This window comes from Theobroma umbraticum, unplaced genomic scaffold, assembly GCF_002168275.2.
Source record: "Theobroma umbraticum cultivar Fairchild unplaced genomic scaffold, ASM216827v3 scaffold_95.0, whole genome shotgun sequence".
In the NCBI taxonomy this organism is placed as follows: domain Eukaryota; kingdom Viridiplantae; phylum Streptophyta; class Magnoliopsida; order Malvales; family Malvaceae; genus Theobroma; species Theobroma umbraticum.
Genome location: NW_018397257.1, coordinates 11,378,777 through 11,398,599, shown reverse-complemented (window position 1 = coordinate 11,398,599; position 19,823 = coordinate 11,378,777). Strand labels below are relative to the sequence as shown.

The following is a 19,823-nucleotide window of genomic DNA, read 5'->3' as shown; positions in this document are numbered from 1 at the left end:
AAAGATTTTCTTGTTATTCATGATAAAAAAAAATTCTTTCCATCTATTGCTTTTTAATTATTTATATGTTGATTTATAGGGTCGAGATGAAATTATATATAAAAAAATCTTTATTCAAATTCAATTAATCTTTACCATTAAGAAAAGTAAGAAAGCCCGTTGTCAATTTAGTCGTTGGTCATTAGTTAGGTTTTGATCTTCCGTCGATTCAAGTTTAAATTTTAAATACTTTTAGATCAAAATAATTAAATAAATTATCATGTTTAATCGATTAATAACCGAATTCAATTAATTAAGTTATTTCTACCGTAGGATTCCACCGTCCTCCTCCCGTAATGCCTTCACACGTATGCCACTAAATTTTCCTTTGATAACTAAAGGTCTAAAATCCTTGATGGTAAAGATAACGTAGGAGAAACGCACCCAAAGGGCCAACCATGATGGTGAAGGAATGGACACCTCCCGCAATTAATTAGTAAGCAACTTCATCATTCATACTTACAACTTATGACCAAACTCATAATCATCTTTGTTAATTAAAGCTACATAATTCGTGAAAAAAAGGGTAAAAAAAATTCATATTCTTTCATCTCTAAATATTAATTATTATGCAATTTTCATGAAAATTAAAATAAAAAATAAATGAAAAAAAAGGACGACAGGAATATGAGGTTAGAGCAAGACCTTATCGATTATTAATACGCGGCTAGGAACTAAACCTTACGTAATTAATAATTAATTCTTTTGTTATAATAGCTAAATATAGCTATCTGTTGCTGTTTCATGTTCCTATCAAGGCGAAAACTTTCTAGCCCTCCATTGATTTTGCTTTTTTCTCTCCTTGCCGTGCACGAAACTCTTCAAACAAAAATAAACAAACAAACAATCGAAATCCCACTCTCATTCTTCTTGTGGAAGAAGCATTTTTTTTGGGTTGTCGATGATTTTGTGAGTAGCCATGGAAATCATGCACTGTTTGTGAGAAATGATTGGCAAAAAAAGGCAAACAGGTTATCAATGTGTAAAACCAAAGATTTCTCTACCATTTTTACTCCTTAAGGATACAGAGGTTAATATTAGTATTTGCCACTATTTAATGAATGGTGTTTAATTAATGTAAGTCATTAGTAATATAAAGTAAAGCAGCACGAGATTAGGAATGACAATGGATAGAGTATTAACTAATTTTAAAATACTTTATTTGAATTTGATTATAAAATATAACACCCATATTTTTTCTAAATCCGATTAATGATATCTTATTGAAATTTGAATTTGTTTATTTAATTAAAAATAAAATGAACATCTCTGCAGAACTTGACTTAATCTGAAATCAATAATAAATAATAAAATTTAATTATTTTTATACATTTTAATAATCAAAATTAGATTAATAAATTTTAGATCTAGATATATTATAAATTAAAATGAATAAATTGTCAATTATAATATATATATATACTAAAAATATGAAAATTAAAATAAATATTAAAAAGCTTACACTTTGTAATTAAATTTGAATAATAAATATTTTAAAATTACTATCCATTCGTTACTCTAACCCGTTTAAAAAATACCTAATTTTACTTAGACGGGTTAAATAATGGCATATGCCCGTTTACCTATTACTTATTATCATCCCTTCTAAAGGTACCCATAAGGTGAGGACCATTTTTATTGACATTTTTCAGTTTCTGAATCTTTGGATTGCCCAAAGTCAACAAAATTATTCGTTTCTTATGGTCTCAAAGCCTCGAATCCAAAAGGACCAAATACCCACTATATATATATATATTTTAGTCAAAGCATAGGGTTAGTTATGCATTTGTTACATTATTTTTTAAGAGTAATAGCCAATAAAAAAATGGGAATATTTCAACCTAACTAGTGGCATGCGGCTGCCATTTTATTTCTTAATATTCTAATTTGATACTAATTATTAAATTAACCGTGGATAAAGACTTATTTTCGAACATTGTATGGTAAGTAAGATGTCACAAATCCTAGTCTCGTTCTTCTAATTAATGAACCGAAACTAAAGACCAAGTTTGTCTATTTATCTTTTGTGAGCAAGTTCATACGAGTAATTAGTTTTACGATTTAAAAATTTTTTGTCGACGCCCTTTTGGAACTTTCCATTTGGCTTATTTCTATTCATGTGCTGCCCGCCCCCCCACCCCCTCTCCCCTCTTACATTATTCTTTTCTCAACAGTATAAAAACACATGAATTATGATTATATTTTTACTTAAATTTTTCATATTTTTGTGTATTCATATGAATTTTTAAAAATTAATTTTTTCTTAGCCCTAGTGAATAATTAATTATCGGTAGGTCTACTATTAATTGACATGTTATATTTATTTGACATATGATTTAACTAATTTATATGATCACATGATAATTAAGGTATTTAATTATTTGATCATATCACTTATCATGTGATAATATTAGTGAACCAATTCATACATTATGTAGACATAAAATTTTAATTGATATTGATTTTGAAAATAATTAATTTTTTGTTAAAATTAAAGATTTTAATGATTATAAATAAAAATTTAAAAACTCATTAGAGTATAAAGTAAATCGACAGACTTAATTGCTAAACCATTTTCCTACTCCAAATTTCTTCCTTTATTGAATTGGTTCATAAAATTAAAAAAAAAGGTGCAACTGCAATAATTTCCATATTTAAGAACCCATTAAATATTACAAGCCCTTCCCTCCAACCATTGCAGGAGCATTCAAGTGATTTCAAATACATCTCAACCGTTGATCAAAACCAATCTAAACAGTAGGACCCACCATACCTTAATTAGACTAGTACCACTTCATTAAAAACCAAGCAGCCACCCTGATTAATCCAATGCTTACAGCAGGCTTATCGGTTAACAGTAACACGATACTATCTTCATTTGTTTACCAAAACGTCCTCGCACCATTCCACCCTAAAAGGGGACTTCCAACAAGGGCGGTCCTGTCATTTAAACCAATCGAAGAAACAGAACATAGAAACCGAGACCTACGCCGAGTTCCATTCTGCTACATCGCCATGTGACCTCTCTGAATCTCTCTCTCTGTCTGTCTGTCTTTCTAAAAGTAATTATTTTTTAAAATTTTCTTCCATCGATGAAAGCTGAACCTAACCAAACTTGTTATGCAATAAGATAAGGAAGAATTTGTTTGATTTTTTTGGGTGCAAAAATGAAGTGTCAACCAACCTGTATCTATCTTGCAATCTCTGTGTATCTTAATTTCTACTTCATCAACCAAAACCAGAAACCGAAAGCCCCATCTCAACTATCTTTAGCTTGATCTTCCTCCGAGGGGAAAAATCTTCTGTTGCAGCTTGTTGTTTAATTCTGTGTGTTTTGAGGGAGGAGAGGGGGTTTAAATGGAGATGGCTTCAGAACTGCAGAAGCCCAAGAAGAAAAACAGAGGGTTCTATGTGAAGATGAGGATATTACACAAAGGCAGACAACATGAGAAAAGCCTGTTTTTCAAGTACTACAAATGGGTTCTTTGGTTTTCATTTACCCTCTATTTTCTCACCTCTTTCTTCATTAGTAACAAGCCAATCCCTTTGTCGAAAAACCGAGTTTCTGGTTCCAAATCGTCCATAGCGTCTCGTGTCCTGTTTGAATCTGTCAACAAAACTAGTCATAAATCCAAACACAAAGACCCAGGTTTGGTTTTTTGTTTCTTTCTTCTTCTTTGACTAAGCTTTCCATTTTTTATTTCCATTGAAAAGCAATGTTTTTAATGTTTTCTTTGTTTTCCATTTGGCAGCTTCGTTCAAAGACTTGAAGATATACATCTATGAACTACCATCAGAATACAACGAAGACTGGCTTTCCAACAAGCGATGCAGCAACCACTTGTTTGCCGCAGAGGTGGCAATTCACACAGCCTTAATGAACACCTACGACTTGAGAACATTCGACCCTTACGAAGCTGATTTCTTTTTTGTCCCTGTTTATGTCGCCTGTAACTTCAGCACCGTTAATGGTTTCCCTGCCATTGGCCATGCTCGCTCTCTTATATCCTCCGCTATCCAACTTATCTCCACGAACTACCCTTTCTGGAACCGCTCCCTAGGTTTCGACCACATCTTCGTCGCCTCCCATGATTATGGAGCTTGCTTCCACGCCATGGTAAGTAAAAATAATTTCTGAAAAGAATGTCTTTTTGAAGAACCTTTAATCTGTTATATAATTTAAAGTTTTCTTTTTGAAGGAGGATAGAGCTATCGATGATGGGATTCCGGAGTTTCTGAAGAACTCGATAATCTTACAAACTTTCGGGGTTAATTACAAGCACCCTTGTCAGGATGTTGAAAATGTTCTTATACCGCCTTATATTCCGCCGGAAAGTGTACGGAAGACCCTTGAGAAAGCACCGTTGACCGGGAACCGCGACATCATGGTCTTTTTCAGGGGCAAAATGGAGGTCCACCCCAAAAACATTAGTGGAAAATTTTACAGCAAGTAAGTTCCAAAATCAAAGTCTCAATCATGTTCGAAGTTGGTGTTTAATCATTGCATGGAAAATTACGTGATTATCCATGTTAATGTCGTCTTCGTTTTCGGTTCCAGGAGGGTGAGGACGGAAATTTGGCGGAGATACAACGGAGACCGGAGGTTTTACTTGCAAAGACATCGATTCGCCGGTTACCAGTCAGAAATCGTACGGTCGGTCTTTTGTTTGTGTCCACTTGGGTGGGCCCCTTGGAGCCCGAGGCTTGTTGAGTCCGTGGCATTGGGCTGCGTCCCGGTGATCATAGCGGACGGTATCCAGTTACCCTTCTCCTCTGCCGTGAACTGGCCAGAAATCTCCCTCACGGTGGCGGAAAGGGACGTTGGGAAGCTAGGGAGAATCCTGGAACACGTCGCGGCGACCAATTTGTCCACCATCCAGAAAAACTTGTGGGAACCGGCGGTCCCGCGGGCCCTACTGTTCAACGATCACATGCAAGAAGGCGACGCCACGTGGCAGGTGCTGGACTCGCTTTACAATAAGCTGGGCCGGTCCTACAGGAGGTCAAGGGTTTGGAGCCAATAGGAAGAGAACAGGTCGGATGAGTTCTTTGGGCGATCGGGTTGCCAGCTAAGGAACTGCTCTACCCCAAGGTGAATGCGGCTGCATGAGTGAGTTATAATGGAGGACAGCTGGGATTGCCGGTGTATTTATCAGAGGGATAGGATTTTATTCTATTCGAATGGGTCGGTGGGCCCACAAAAAAGCATGGGATATTTTTGTTTTGTTTTTTTTTTTGAGATTTTTCCTTGAAAAATACCATAGTTAATTATAGAAATAGCCTTTGTACATGGAGAAAGAGAACAAAGAAACTTATTTTTTGGGTAAATAATACATCATGTAATAGGTTTTCATAGGGACAAGACAGCCCATCTGGCCATGTCAAGTTTTGATTTGTGTTTTTGGAACTTGGTGCACACTGGCTTGTGTATATTATTCATTTCCATGGGCGTTTTTGAGATGCCCAAATCGTGTAAAGTATATACCTTGAAAGAAAAATTAGCTTTTGTTCTGGGGAAAAGGAGGGATTGTCCCGTAAATGGCCTTCAAAAGAGGGTTCTGCTAGCAGACTTTGTCAGAAGAGAGAGATAGAGAGAGAGAGTTAAAATAGGCTACAGTGGCAGCTAAAAAATGTCAGAGCAACTTAAATACGGGAGGATAGTCAGTGAGTGGGGGGAAGGAGGGTAATGGGGCCTTTGTGTGGAGACAGTGGTTCACGGGATACGGTGTGAATTAAAACTAACAAACAGAAACCATTTCTGGGGTTTAACGCAGCTGGGGCCATTGTTGCCAGAGTTTTTTGAAACTTTCGGGGTTCCCATTTCCTTTTTTGGGTGTCAGCAGGCTACGGCTCTTTGTTCGTTGCTTCACTGTCTTTGTATTGTATGTGTGCGCTCCTGCTTCATATGTTTTGAGTGGGCGATTGAACCTTGGATTTTGAAATAAATACTTGATAGGTCGGGTCAGGTCCTCTGCCTCATCTAGTGGTGAAAAATGAGAGCGTTACATTTCTTACTAAGTGAACTTTTTACAAAAGAGAATGATTTTATGATGATATGGTAGGGTGAGCCGACCTGAAATAAAGACATTGTGGATTCATGCAAGAAAATATGTTACCAAAACTCACATAAATGTAAACCTTGCCCACTTTATCTTATCAAATTAACCTTATAAGGAGAGACAATGATCTCATGAAACATGGTTTCGTCTCATATTTACCTTGTGTAATTGCCATTTCCCCATCCATGGGTCTAAAATTCACCAGTGTCTTCAAACAGTTTTCCAGTTGATCAAATCAATTCTTGTTGCCAGGGCAGCACACGGTGGAACGAAATTCAATTCAATGGCAAGGGGCGACTTCTGTTTTGTCTAATGCCTCGTGTGCAAAAAGAAATCTAGACTCTGTTTTTCTGAGGTGGTTAAAACAGTTTTAACTGTATGGAATATGGAATTGTTCCTTTTTACGTTGGCCATGTGCGGGGGAGGTTAGAAGAGGACAACACAAAAACATCCGACCTGCCGGATTCGAACCAGCGACCTAAGGATTATCTGTTGGATTTTTACCCACTACAGTCCTCCGCTCTACCAACTGAGCTAAGGTCGGTTTGAGAGTTAGTTCAACGGTGAACGAAAATCACGACTATAGCGCCGTTTTATTCGAGTTCGTGAATGAATTGTTTAGGTACATAGGCAGAGGTACGTATCATTAAGTCTGATATATACTTCTTTAAAGTGAATCATAAGTAATAGATTTGAATCTATGCTGATAGTTTTGAATGCTGCTGCATCCCATTCTCATTCAGCCATATCGTTCTGAGTTGAACAATGGATCAACCAGAACTCATGCACCCGAACGTGGGCTGCAGCCTTGTACATTATCAGATCCATTGATTTACAACATTGGCAGATTGCTATTTCACCTCAGGGCCTCGCCACAGGAAGCTGGTCAGTCTCTCAACATTGGGTTTTGGTTTTTAAGGGGCTGGTCAGTGCATGGTCACTCTCTCGACCTCCGGGATTCGATATTGTCACCAAATCTGCTGCATATGTCTCAACGAGCTTCAGAGAATTCGAGCCTGTAAAGCGCACTTGAATTCTTAAGAAAAAAAGGTTCATCAAAGAGATCTTAGCTACACAAGTATCCGTGACCATGACCCCATGCATCAGCATCTTGATTCGTTTTTTCAGCTGGATTAGGTTGAAGAAGAGATTCCTGCAGCTAGGCTTTTCTGATAAGCCAGGCGGATCACGTTGTCCTTCCAGATATATATATATATTCATCCCAAGCAGAGGTAGAGGAGTTTTGTACTCGTCATGGCCTCTTAACTCTTTACAGTGCATATTCCAATTCCTGTTCAGCTGTATCAGAAAGCAACGATTAACACCCTTTGGCAGCTTCCATAGATTTCAGGATTTCCTCGATACAAGATACATGTCATGGTTGCTATCAATCCTGTGTAGAGCCTGCGTCACCCATTTCCGCCCACCACCATCCGGAATCCAAATCTATATATATACACCAGCACCATATCTTTGTGAAGATTACAAAATGCATTACATGGTATTTGTATTGTTGGAGTTTGGCTTTTATTTTAGATATCAAGTTATCAACCATCAGAATTAAGAGTTACAGGCATAATTTTTACCATATTCTGAAATTTTCAGGACAAGAGACTGCCTTTGGGACTGTTTCCCCTTGTGCTTCCGAAGTACTGTGGAGCCAACAGTCAATGGTGAAGTTGTGATGCCTTTTGGGCCTCGAGAGTCCAAGACTAACAAGTGATCGATGTAGTATCCTTAAATTAATTTTAAGACCCAAGCTCATTATGGCTTTGCCACTTCTTCATTTTTTTTTATGAAATCCCAATATATAGGAATTATTTTTAAGACCCAAAACCATCATCGTCATGCATGAATTGAATGAATAAAACTTTATCAAGTTGGTTTTATAATATGTGCTTAAAGTATTTTTACAGGTCAAAAGCTTTTATAAAGTTATTATTATTATTATTATTTTTTATTTTGGTAGCCTATTTATTAGTATTTTATTGGCTTTTGAAAATAATTTTGAATTTATAGACGATCATGATTTCAAAAACTTAATTAATGTCTATTCTTCATATGAATACAAGGAGTTTTATTTATTTATTTAATTGTTAGCCATGAAAGAGATGCTTTTGATCATCAAATCATACAAGTATTCAATAAAAAACACCTATAAATTTTTACATAATATGTAAACGTGAGATGTCTAATTAACTATTTTGGCACTCTAATGGCTAATCATGCATTGCATTACTGCTTGTTATCCTTTAATGCATATCACAATGTAGCACCCATGATTATTTGATAAGGAAACAAACAACCATACTTTCAATTTTCAATCATGCATGCTCTTGATTACATCTTAGTTAGATCATTACTCAATAATTAGGTTTTTAGCAAGTTAAATTATAAATCCGTAGATATTACCAACATGTTTGGTTCAAAAGAATGGTCTTTCGAAATTTGTTCCAATCTTCAGATCGATCAAATTCGTCGTAAGAGAATTAATTGGTGCTGAACTAGACAATGATGATCTTAAGCAATAACATGAAAGAAAGAGTTTACATTCAACTGATTAGGCAGAAGCATTAAAAGAACTTTGTAAGACCTCAATGGAAGAAGGGATGTCACGTTCTCCGATGGCTACAAGGTATGTATGTACCATTATAGCTGCCTTGGATAAGGAATGGGAACAAAAAAACCAGCATGCATTGGCCCCATCGATCACGAGTTGAATTGGAGATTGTAACAAGTTGCTAAAAACACAGAGTCTGGTACCCAACGGAGGCTATATAGTGAATCCACATGCGAACTATCCATTCTCAGTAGGGATAAAGTGAAATCAATTGAGAAAAGTCAGATTGAGATGGGAGGAAGTGAATCATAGGATATAGGTGGCAAAATTAACCCGCGTGAACAAGTGAAGCAACCTACGATCCCTTTGTTTGTGGACCAAAATTCAACCCAAGCATCACATGTTTGTAAGCAGAGAGCTATTAAGAGACCCTCTACCCTTTAGACAAGACAGTCAAGGTTCAGAAATAGGAATGAACATAGTTGGGGTATCATTAATTTTAAAATATGTGTGTATCCGAAATATAAAATTTAATATTTATATTTTGTCTAAATTTGATTAACAAAATTTTATTATAATTTAAACTCATTTATTTCATATGACTGTCGATTAAAAAAAATTCAATTCGATCTAAATACTTTACAATTTTTACTCATATTATATTCGAACCCAGTAACAAAATACCTTAATCTTGCTTAAACAGATTGAATAATTAATACCAAATACTCATTACATACTACCCGTTACCATCTCTATTTACCAATGAGGCCAAAAAACACTAGTTCCCTCTGTTTCAGATTTGGTAAAGGGACAAACTCGATAAAGAAAGAAAAGCAATCCATCCCTTTCCATTAATAGTAACAAAGTGAATAGAAACATGCAAGGCCCCTTTGGCCGTTTCTGTTTCCTTTCATATCTCGTGACAAATTCTCCCATACGTACTGTCTTTCTTTGTAAGAAGGCACTCGCATAATCATTTTTATTCCAAGCAACAATGCAAACAGCAACAACAAAACAAATACAAACAAAAACCAACAAGGCCATATATATATATATATGCCAATCTTTGAGAGGCTTTGGACGCGCAATCACTGTTGCACCTTTTCTTGGCAAGCAGGACCCATCTCAACAAACCCCCAAATCAAACAAACTTGGATTAATATATTTGCAATAGTTGGTTAAAAATTATTAGCACTCGGGCGTCTGTGTATGGTCCCTCTTGGGGTCATGGCAGTAGTCATACACCAAATAGTTCCTTTGGGCCCAGTTCATGGCAGAGGCTTGTTGTTCACTGAGGCCGTCGGAGCCGGAGGGAGAGGCGGAGGGAGGGCGGCAGGAGGTGGGGCCGTCGGCGTTGCAGCCAGTTAGTTTGAAATTCGTGTACCTACCAATAAAGGGTTGGTAGCTGTAATCAGCCTTGTACCTTCCATTCTCGGTGGCCCAAGATGATGCATCCCATATTGATCCGTACACCCACATCGGTCTCGTTGGGAACGTGGCTTCACTCTTCCTTGCGTACCTCCTGATGGGCACATCATCCACGAAAAACCTGTTTGATTGATCCAATGAAAGCATTAATAAAATAATTCAGGGGAAATCTTTGGAGGGATTACCCAAACTTGCAAGCAAGAATTTAGTTTCCAATTCTTTGAAGGACTGTGGTTTACTTTCTTTGGATAGGATTCTTCTTCTTTTCCTTTTCCTAGGTGAGCGACAAACATGAACGTCGCTTTCCATCATAGTACAACCACATTAGAAAAAGTAACACAAAACCAAAACAATAACCCATCAAAATCAAAGTTAGTGACCCAATTTTTGCTCCTAAAATTACAAGACAAACCAAGTTATCATTACAAAAATTACGAGTGGACTTGGAAATTTTAATGTTAGATGCTTTGCCAGGTGTTGTCCTTCGTAAATGCATAGATATTTTCATTACCCCAAAAAGAAAAAGTATAGGAAATTGTTGATGTGTATTGATTGATATTTATATGAGAACTATAAATTTAAGAACTTTACATAGCTCACAATAAGCAAAAAAACAAAGAATAGGGTGTATATGTAGTCAAGATGAAGCATGCATGAAATGCATGTAGTCATGCATGTGATGATTACATAATTAAAGTTGCAAAAATTGGTGATATACTTACAGAATCTCACTAGGGGTCCACAGGATAGCATAGTTATGGTAGTCTTGGGTAGGATCAAACCATAGATGGAATCTCATTTCCCTCCCAATTAAGTTTCCATCCCCAGTTCCTCTGATGTACACGTTAGTCTGCAGAGTGTAGGGCTTATCTGGTGTTGTTCCAAGGAACTCAATATCAATTTCATCATGGTACCCAGGGTGCTCTTCATTGTTTGAAAGCTGTCAATTTATCAAAAATTCAGTTAGATTAGTTAAACAATTTTTTTTATTTCTCCTCAATGATTTTTTGTATGTTAATATTCTTACATAGAAAGATGTAATGACTCCTGCTGTGTAACCTGGTTGGAGCTTGATGGCAGCACCAAAGTAACCAGATTGGTACGAACGAAGTGACTTGAAACCACTTCCTGTTTTCACCATGAATGCAAAGAATTAGGCACATATATTCCAGTGACTGATCATCTCCAGGACCAGGAGAAGAAAATCATGAAATAAAAGAGACAAAAAAATGGGATGTGCAAGTGCAAGGACCTGAGCTTTTATCAAGCCAGACTGTTAATGAACCCTGGTCTATTCTCTGATGCTGGGGACCCCATAGATTTCTAAACCCTTGATCGAAGTCCACAGAACTAACCCTGGAGCTGGGAGAGTATCCAGGGGACGGTGGACCCTGAGCATTGCCTGAGGAAATTATGAGAAAAGCAAGAAGCACAGAGAAAATTGGAGCCATAAAGGGGACACAGAAATGAGAAGGCATCGAGAAGCAGCAGACTACCAGTAGTGAAACAAAAAAGGACTGTATGCTTAACTGCAGATTGGGACTTTTGGACCAAAAAATTGAAAGGTTTTGCAAATTAGGTTTGTGTATGGGAGAGTGTGGCAATACAGTTGGTATAAATAAGGCGATTGAAGGCCCCACCATGCAGGTAAGGTGATAAGTTGGCTGATGGGGGAGTTAGACATGGCGACAAAAACATGGAAAACTGATGATAAATATGGGGTAAGATTGTTGAACTTGTGAATTGTGATGTATCATGTTTTTTCCCCTTCTTTTCATTGCTTTTCTGAGAAAACTTGCTGCTTCTGTTTGCTCACTCTGAGAAGTAAAGGAAAGAAACTGTAAAGGAAGAGTAATTAATGGGAAGTTTCATGGGCCAGATCAGTTTTGATTTGATACAGTTTAGTAAACCTCGGAAGCTGATACAATATGATCAATGAATTCTTGGATATACTATAAAAGTAAAAATGGTTTTCACTTTCATTGGAAAAGCTATGTTGTGGGAAATTTGTACTGTGATCATTACCAAACTTGTCTCTTCTATTAACTTTACCATTCCAAATTTGATTTATTGAGTTTTGGAGGATACAATAAAAATAATTTTCTCTTTATCTCATAAATATATTTCGATATTTTATTTCTTGATACTCAAATATAAGATTATAGAATAAAAATTCTCCAAGTTTTAAACTATATACGTACAAGTTGCTTCTACCAAGCTGCTTACATTTTGTAATCAGTTTCGTTAAACAATATGTACATGCAAATTGTAGTTGTTAATCCAACAAAAGTTGACAAAAAAATAATCAGGGGGCAGTGAGGACCAGAGAAAGCTACGTTTAATTAAAATTCTAACTCATTATTATATATTCATGTTGCTATGAGGCTTGACATGACAGAGCTTTAATGGTCTACAAGGAAGAGCAACCTGATGGGGGTGCCTTGTAAAGATACATCAAGCTTTCTCTTTTACTTCAGGATGCCTGAAGTTATAAACATAATCAGTCTCTTCACTTATTGCTAGATGATTTTCGATTGAACTCATCCTAAAAGATTCAACAGGATCAAAGATCAAAAGACAGTGCATGTGGGAATATTGAATATTTGCTTTGCAGCTTGATAAGTAGTCAAACATTTCAGTGCAAAGGTTGGATATTTTTTGATCCAACTCCTTTCCTCTCTAGAACCCTTTCGTATTCCCACCCTAGTCTTCGTTGGCTAATTCTTTCATCTTAGCTTCAACGTTTTCCATTGGCAAGACGATTGACGTGGGGCACCTCTTCACTTTCTATCACACACACCTCGTTGATCAAAAAAGTCATTGCAATAGTTAGCCATGCCGACACTAGCTAGCAAATCATCAGGAAAATAATTCTTTTGAAAGAAGCCTCGTGGGTTTTCTTTGTTGTTTGATGATGAATCTTTAGATTCGCTAGTTGAGTGCTTGAGTTTGGGGTTACTGAGGAACTCCTCTGACACTTTTCTGTTTTCTCATACAAGTGGGATTTTCAGGGGACATAGGGGGCAAAGTAGTTGTCAAAATTTGAATGTAACTTGTGAGAATTTCAAACTTGGTGAACTACCTGTGAGTGAATAGCCATTCTTGAGTTAATAAAATATTCCAGGTTTTTCCATACTTGCTCTAATCAGTTGGTACCAACTTCTCCAGGCTACCTGTTGTCTCTGCATTCTAGCCAATAATCAATCTTATTTTCATTGTTCTCTCTGCAATACTTTATTAGACATAACCTACCCTGTAAAACGGCAGTTTCAAGTTTGACAAAAGGGATTAATAATTAAGAAATTAAAACAAGATCCTGAAATAGAAAATCAAAGCTCTATGTCAAGGGGATGTAACCCGAAAAGGTGGGTTGATTGCCGCTTGGACGGGAAGAAGTATGCCATGGTTGCTTGGAAGCATGAACAAAAGATATAATCAGAAAACATCAACCAAACTCAACTTGGTTGCAATGATTTATCAGTTAAAACACTTGGAAACAATGTTAAGTCACCTACTTAAAAAACTGTCCCCTTGGCTTAAGGAGAAAAAGTAACAGCATCCGGGAAAACCTGGTGGTTGAGTGGTTCATGTACTCAGTCAGATCAAATGACATGAAATCCAGGGTTCGATTTGCAATATGCTGCTGACACTTAATCCTTTTTCAGAGAAGTCGCATGGCAGAGTTCATTTCATCCATGTCCCATCATTAAAACTTTTGTGGTGATAAAAAGGGAAGTGGGGTAAAGAGAAAGAGATGGCTAAAAACAACAGTCTGACACAAATTTTCCAGGAATCAATAATTTTCTTAGGTCCGTTACATCATTCATAATCAAAATGATAATTACACCCTGCAGATTCCAATAACTTTACTAACTTTACTAACTATTTCGATTGGTAGATATCAATTTTAAACATTAATTTGGTGTCTAATAATTTTCAAACATATTTTCTTGACACGTATTTCATTGCTGGAGAATATTTGACTTAAATTATAATATTCATGTAAGGTCTTTTTCATAATTTTACATTATGTATTTGATTTTAGGATATTCATATAAGAAATTTATTGGATAAGTGATGCAAAATTATGAAGAGAAAACAGTCGAGACATCGGGCTGAAAAATTTTATGCCTCCGAAGTTGACAGAGCAGTCCTGTTCTGAGTGCTTGGCCGGTTATGGCCTACGTGAATGAATGCATGGGTCCTCTTCGATCACCGACAAAAACCCAGAAGCTTTAATCAAATCCAAACCCTCAAGACTTTCAAATTTTATGCATGTTGAACAATTCCAGGTACTTTTACTAGTTTAGCATTAAAAGCAAATCGTGTTCCAAACTTTTAATGTCAGCAGCTATGGCCAGAAAGAAAAAATAAAGGAAAATGTGGATAAAACTAAAACCAATGGCATAAATGAGGAAGGAACAGTTGTTGTGGCTTGGGTTTTAAGTGATCAAATTAAACAATTCTGGTCTGGAAAAGCCAACCAGGTAATTGGATGTTGCTAGATTCGAACTGATCACCATTTTCTAATCTCTTACCTTCTACCATAATCTTTCAGACATTAAGTTAATGTATTCCAACCAAAACCTGGTAACAACTTTCCTGGTCTGCCTAATTTTTGGCTGAGAATGAAAGTAACATACCAGCTACTTGTGTCAGACCATTTGAGTCTTTGTCCTGAAGAAGATTGATCAATGGAAGAGGACCGCAATTGCTTCAGATGTTTTGAAGCTTTAAAATGGACAAAGGGTTTTACTGACATTTACAGGACGAACTAAACAACATGAGAATTCAACGAATGTCTCTTGATGTTCTTACAAAATTACATTGCTTCACCTTCCTTTGCAATGTCTTTCATCACGTGTTAACATGTAATATTTTCTTATCCTAAAATTTTAACCTAATATCATATAAAATTTTAATCTTATCAAACAGTTGATTCATTGATTGATATATAATCTTCTTATAAAAATAAAGTTTGAATTCATCTTTTCTCAAATCTAAAAATAATTTTCTTTTTTTTCCTAAATATAAAAAAAATTTATAACTTAAGTCATCTAATCTTTCGTCAGCTTTCATGTGTGTTTTGGAATTAATATATAGCTTTTATTTATAGTTGTTACTCTTGATTTGTCATCTTCAATCCTTTGTCTTTCAATTTCAATTATTTTTAAAGCTGACTTTAAGGATTTATTTTTTTAATATTGACATTAACAAGTATACATTGATCTCTACTAATAATCGATCATCTTACAATATATGTATACGAGATTATATTTGATTCGTTGATAATATATAAATTGAAAGACAAACTATACAGATAAACAAGACGTAAGTAATCCCAAGCCGAATAAAGCAAGAACTTTTAGTTACACTTTATTTGGAGTTTGAAGCATGAAAAATTACTATAAGTTTTAAGTAGGATTAGGTCGAATTTGGGCTTGATTTTGGCCACCAAAAACATTGCTTTCATGCTATCTTTTATCAAGATTTCATGACTTCACAAGTCTCAACTGATACGGCGGGATTCGAATCAAATCAAGACAATGTCTAGACCCCTACTTACGCTAGCTGCGTCTAGTTCATTATTTAATTTGAACTTTTACATATATACTCATTATTTATACAAATGGATGATCGAGCCTAATTTGAAACAAAAAGGTTAATAGAAAATTACTGTTAAAACTTTTAGTTACAAATTATATAACCATAATGTTGTATCATTTATTTTACTTTGAGTACATCTAATTATTTGGGTATATGTCGATTATTCAAACATTTTGCCCGTGAAAGTTATGCAATATCTTTAGAATTCAAAGATAGGCATGTGCAATGTCCAACTATATATAAAAAATAAAAAAAAAGTTTTCAACCAATTACGAGAAAATGCTTATTATTTTCAATAAATATTATTTTAATATTCAATTTTGATACGCTTGTCTTTCAAAGTCAAAAAACAAAACTGAAGGGATCACGACTTTTAGAAGCTGACCTATGGAAATTCAGCTTTGAAACTGAAAAAATGGAACCTATCCCCATTTATATTCATATTTACAATATATAATTTCTGTTGGTGGATGCCTTCTCAAAATGAAATAATAATACCAAAATAAAATTATAATGCCAAAATAAAATCAAGCTTACAAAGACAAGATAATAAAAAGGTTTAGTGACATTATACATATATATATATATATATATATATAATTATAGATACATACCCAACATGATGGTGAAGAAGTAAGTCAAGGTTTAGTTTCTTAATAAATAATACTAAAAAGATTGGACATGGATAAAAGTTGTGTTTATCTTTTAAGATAAAAGAATATAGAAATTTAATTTTAAAAATACTTTCAATTCATTTGAAAATAACTCATATATGAACAAACATTGGTTATAAAAAAATATAAATAAATCTATTAAAGAAAAATAAAAATTTAGTTTTCTTTTTCTTTACTTATATATTTAAATTAAGTTAATAAAATTCCATTAACAAGTAGAAAATGAAAAGAAAGTAAAAAAAGAAGCAAAAAGGAAACAAGAAAGTTAAATCGCTCAATTGCTTATTACGTTCATATTCTATACCATATATAATATCTTTAACATAGTTTCTAAAAAAATCAAATGCAATAAATTTTTAAAATCTAACTCAATTATAGAAAAAAGAGATAGTATTCAAGTTAATTTGGTTGCTAGTATTCAAGAAGAAATGTTTAAAGATGATAAATTTATTGCATAGCTCTTACTGCATTAAATATGCTGGCAATGAACTAAAATCATTTCAATCTCTGAAATATAACCAAGTACATGAATGTGTCACACTCACTTGTTAAGTCAAGAAATTAATGCATAAATTTATCAACAATTATTCAATACATTAAAGGTCAAAGGCATTGTAGAGTAGAAGTAGGCTCTTGGCTTTGGTTCTTATTATATTGTTGATTGAAAAGTTGAATTAATCATTTTTTTTCTTTCATTTTCATTTTTTTTGTCTATTTCAGGCACTTGCCAAAGAAATTGTGAGATCCAGGAGAACGGTCAATCGCCTATATGAAAATAAGGCACAAATGAATTCAATATCAATGCACCTTGGGGAAAGTGTAGGTATGATGTTTCACATATCTAAGTGTATGTTTCTGTTCTGCCTATATGCACTTTATCATTGTAAACTATGGAATTATTACTGCTTTTGTTCATCAATTTTTTTGGTTGAATTTTTCTGATACATTGCAGCAATTGCCCGTACAGTTGGGCACTTGTCCAAGAGTGCTGAGGTTATGAAGCTTGTCAATAACCTCATGAAGGCTCCAGAAGTGGCTGTCACAATGCAAGAGTTCGGCAAAGAGATGACTAAGGTGTCTTTGCTATTTATTTATATCTTAAGTACCAAGGCAAATATGGATAAATGATGACCTTCCAGTTGATCAGAACACCTTTTTTTGGCTGTATATCTTTTATTTGAGAATGATATCTGAACTTTTAACTTATCAACCTGAACTACAAGTTATGTGTGTGTGTAAGCTTTTATTCTCCACTCTAGCCTTGTTGGTTACATGTGGTTCTCATTACTTGGAACATAAATATATAAAAGTTAGACCATTTCCTAATAGCTTAAACTTTTGGGACTGGTGGTCGGCCAACTATCTCTTAGACATGATGCATAAATTATGCCTGCTATCTGAAAAGAGATGGTCAATGTACTCATCAGATAGTTTATTTTCCGCATTAAATTGTAGGCAGGGGTAATTGAGGAGTTTGTTGATGATGCTCTTGACAACGCACTGGATTCAGAGGATATAGAAGAGGAGATAGAAGAAGAAGTTGACAAGGTCTTGACATCTATTGCTGGTGAGACTGCTGCGCAGCTTCCAGAAGCAGTAAGGAAGGAGAAGATGAAGCAGCCTGCTCAGACAACACCACAGGAGGCACGTTTAATACAAATGTTTTTTAATGTTCTTCTGGCTAATCTTCACTAGGTGCTAACCTGAAGGGGTTTTCCTTTTTATGCTTACAGGAAGAAGCTATAGCTGAGGGAGTTGATGATGAGGAAGAACTAGAAGAAATAAGGGCCTGACTTGCAAAAGTTCGGTCATAAGTCAAGCGTTCAGTCTTTTCCTATTCTCCTTGCTTAATAGAGAAATGGTGATCATGCTGACTAGTTGGTTGCCTCTGAGTTGGATTGCTTAATTGAGATTTCAGCCTTCTGTGTATCTGTAAACCGGCACATTGTAGCTAATATCATGTAACGCCTACAGTTGCTATTTAGTTATTCCTGTGGGCAAGATCTGTATTACATCTAGGAGAATTGATGTGTTTAAACTCTTTTTATACTCTCCACTGAGCAAGAATAAACCATTTTAATTAATAATCTGTTGTATATCTGTTAAGTAATTATTTGTTAGTATTGTGGTTAGAGCAACAGTAAAAGCTGATCAAATTCTTCTATTCGGACAATGATCATGGTTGTGCATTTTGTTCTTTTTGATTATAAGGTACCCCTTTCATCGTGAACACGAGCTGCAGTCTGTAGTATTTTGCAAAGATCAGCCCTTTTTTCCTCTCTTGAATTGCTTATCACCTAGCATGCTTCTTTCTGCCCATCCCCACCTTGCAGACCTGTAAGGTGCACATCTGACCAAATGATGAAGCTCGAATAAGTTTCCTGGGACTGAGTTTATCTTCTTGCCAGAGGCCAAAGAAGTATATCATTCTTTTTCTTTGAAAATCAAGTGTAATAATTGTCAAATCATCATGTGTTCATGCTTGATGCATTAGATTTATCTTCATTCCATCTTGAAGTATATCATTCTACTATGGATTGAAAAGGTCAGGTGAAACAGCTAAGGACAGTAGCTGATACGGAACATGTGATTGGTGAGAACTTCTTTCTTGTTGATGGTTGTTTGAAATTTGATGATGTTTCTGTCAATCCTCTGCCAAAGAATCAATCCAGGGTTGCAAGAAGAATAGCAAGACGAGTTGTTCTCTGCATAACCATCAGCTTCCTACATGTTTTTGGTGTGAACCATTCGCCCAACAACAATGTGATCATACGGCATAACAAAAGTTTGCAGACAAGAAAGAATCTCTTAACAACAAATCCCAAGTCCAACATGAAACTGCACGTTTTTTACAAATACCACACACGTGCACAAACACACATATATACGACAAGTCTTTAGGCTTCATAGCCTTCAGTACACGTTTTTTTCTTATCTAATTAGCAAGAAAAATTATGGGAAAGATGAGTGATGAAGATTTCTCTTTCTAACCCTTTTACAAGCCAAAGATGGTAACTAAGATTCTCGGTAAATGTTGCACCGCCACATTAGAGATCATGGAATATAGAATCCACCCCAAAACGAAGAGAGTACAAAGCGAAAGGCATTTCACTTATATCGGAGCCATCAATCACATTCTTGTTAGGGGAATAGAGGGGTCCCCATGTTCCTGCCATCTTATTCTTCAAACGTTTGAGTGAAGTCAAATGCTTTGTCCTTTCTTCGATTTGGTTTTGATGCCTTGTACGCAAACACTGTCGTTCTAACCTTGTCTTAAAAGCCCAATTTCCCAGAAAAGCAAACGCGGAACAAGATTGAAAGGATAGGCATAGGCATGTGAGGTTCCTGAAACAAGAATTTCGGATAAAGAAAGGAACAGGAACCTTGTACACAAACTCCCATTATTCAGATCAAACAAACATGATTAATACATTTTTGGGTTTTTAGTTTCCTAAA

At 35.4% G+C, this 19,823-nt stretch overlaps 3 protein-coding genes and 1 non-coding gene across 4 annotated transcripts; 2 read left to right on the top strand and 2 right to left on the bottom strand.

Annotated features, from left to right (window-relative positions):
- Positions 1-2,846: 2,846 nt before the first annotated feature.
- On the top strand, positions 2,847-5,446 carry FRA8 (Exostosin family protein). The gene is given in 5 exon segments (XM_021423527.2): positions 2,847-3,688; positions 3,792-4,156; positions 4,239-4,489; positions 4,598-5,031; positions 5,034-5,446. Coding segments are annotated over 5 exon segments (1,392 nt in total). The 5' UTR covers positions 2,847-3,396; the 3' UTR covers positions 5,084-5,446.
- A 1,102-nt stretch (positions 5,447-6,548) lies between these two features.
- Positions 6,549-6,642, bottom strand: TRNAY-GUA (transfer RNA tyrosine (anticodon GUA)). The gene is made up of 2 exons: positions 6,606-6,642; positions 6,549-6,584 (listed from the first exon to the last, which is right to left on the bottom strand). It is a non-coding gene; the product is annotated as a tRNA-Tyr (tRNA).
- Positions 6,643-9,524: 2,882 nt separating this feature from the next.
- On the bottom strand, positions 9,525-11,659 carry XTH31 (xyloglucan endo-transglycosylase-related 8). The gene is made up of 4 exons (XM_021423022.2): positions 11,339-11,659; positions 11,114-11,214; positions 10,809-11,026; positions 9,525-10,207 (listed from the first exon to the last, which is right to left on the bottom strand). The coding sequence occupies exons 1-4, from the start codon at positions 11,562-11,564 to the stop codon at positions 9,847-9,849; spliced, it is 906 nt and encodes a 301-aa protein (XP_021278697.2). The 5' UTR covers positions 11,565-11,659; the 3' UTR covers positions 9,525-9,846.
- A 5,432-nt stretch (positions 11,660-17,091) lies between these two features.
- VPS24.2 (SNF7 family protein) lies at positions 17,092-18,454 on the top strand. The gene is made up of 4 exons (XM_021422195.1): positions 17,092-17,190; positions 17,320-17,441; positions 17,823-18,011; positions 18,101-18,454. Exons 1-4 carry the CDS (start codon positions 17,154-17,156, stop codon positions 18,158-18,160), a joined length of 408 nt encoding a protein of 135 aa, XP_021277870.1. The 5' UTR covers positions 17,092-17,153; the 3' UTR covers positions 18,161-18,454.
- The last annotated feature ends 1,369 nt before the right edge of the window (positions 18,455-19,823 follow it).

What these genes read in the sequence shown, in the direction of transcription:
- XTH31 (XM_021423022.2), bottom strand. Translation starts at nt 11,564, where the DNA reads ATGCCTTCTCATTTCTGTGTCCCCTTTATGGCTCCAATTTTCTCTGTG. An exon ending in GAGTCATTACATCTTTCTAT is followed by an intron (nt 11,027 to 11,113) that starts GTAAGAATATTA and finishes ATAAATTGACAG; the next exon opens with CTTTCAAACAATGAAGAGCA. An exon ending in TGGACCCCTAGTGAGATTCT is followed by an intron (nt 10,208 to 10,808) that starts GTAAGTATATCA and finishes TCAATCAAACAG; the next exon opens with GTTTTTCGTGGATGATGTGC.
- VPS24.2 (XM_021422195.1), top strand. Translation starts at nt 17,154, where the DNA reads ATGAATTCAATATCAATGCACCTTGGGGAAAGTGTAG. An exon ending in TCGGCAAAGAGATGACTAAG is followed by an intron (nt 17,442 to 17,822) that starts GTGTCTTTGCTA and finishes ATTAAATTGTAG; the next exon opens with GCAGGGGTAATTGAGGAGTT. An exon ending in CTCAGACAACACCACAGGAG is followed by an intron (nt 18,012 to 18,100) that starts GCACGTTTAATA and finishes TTATGCTTACAG; the next exon opens with GAAGAAGCTATAGCTGAGGG.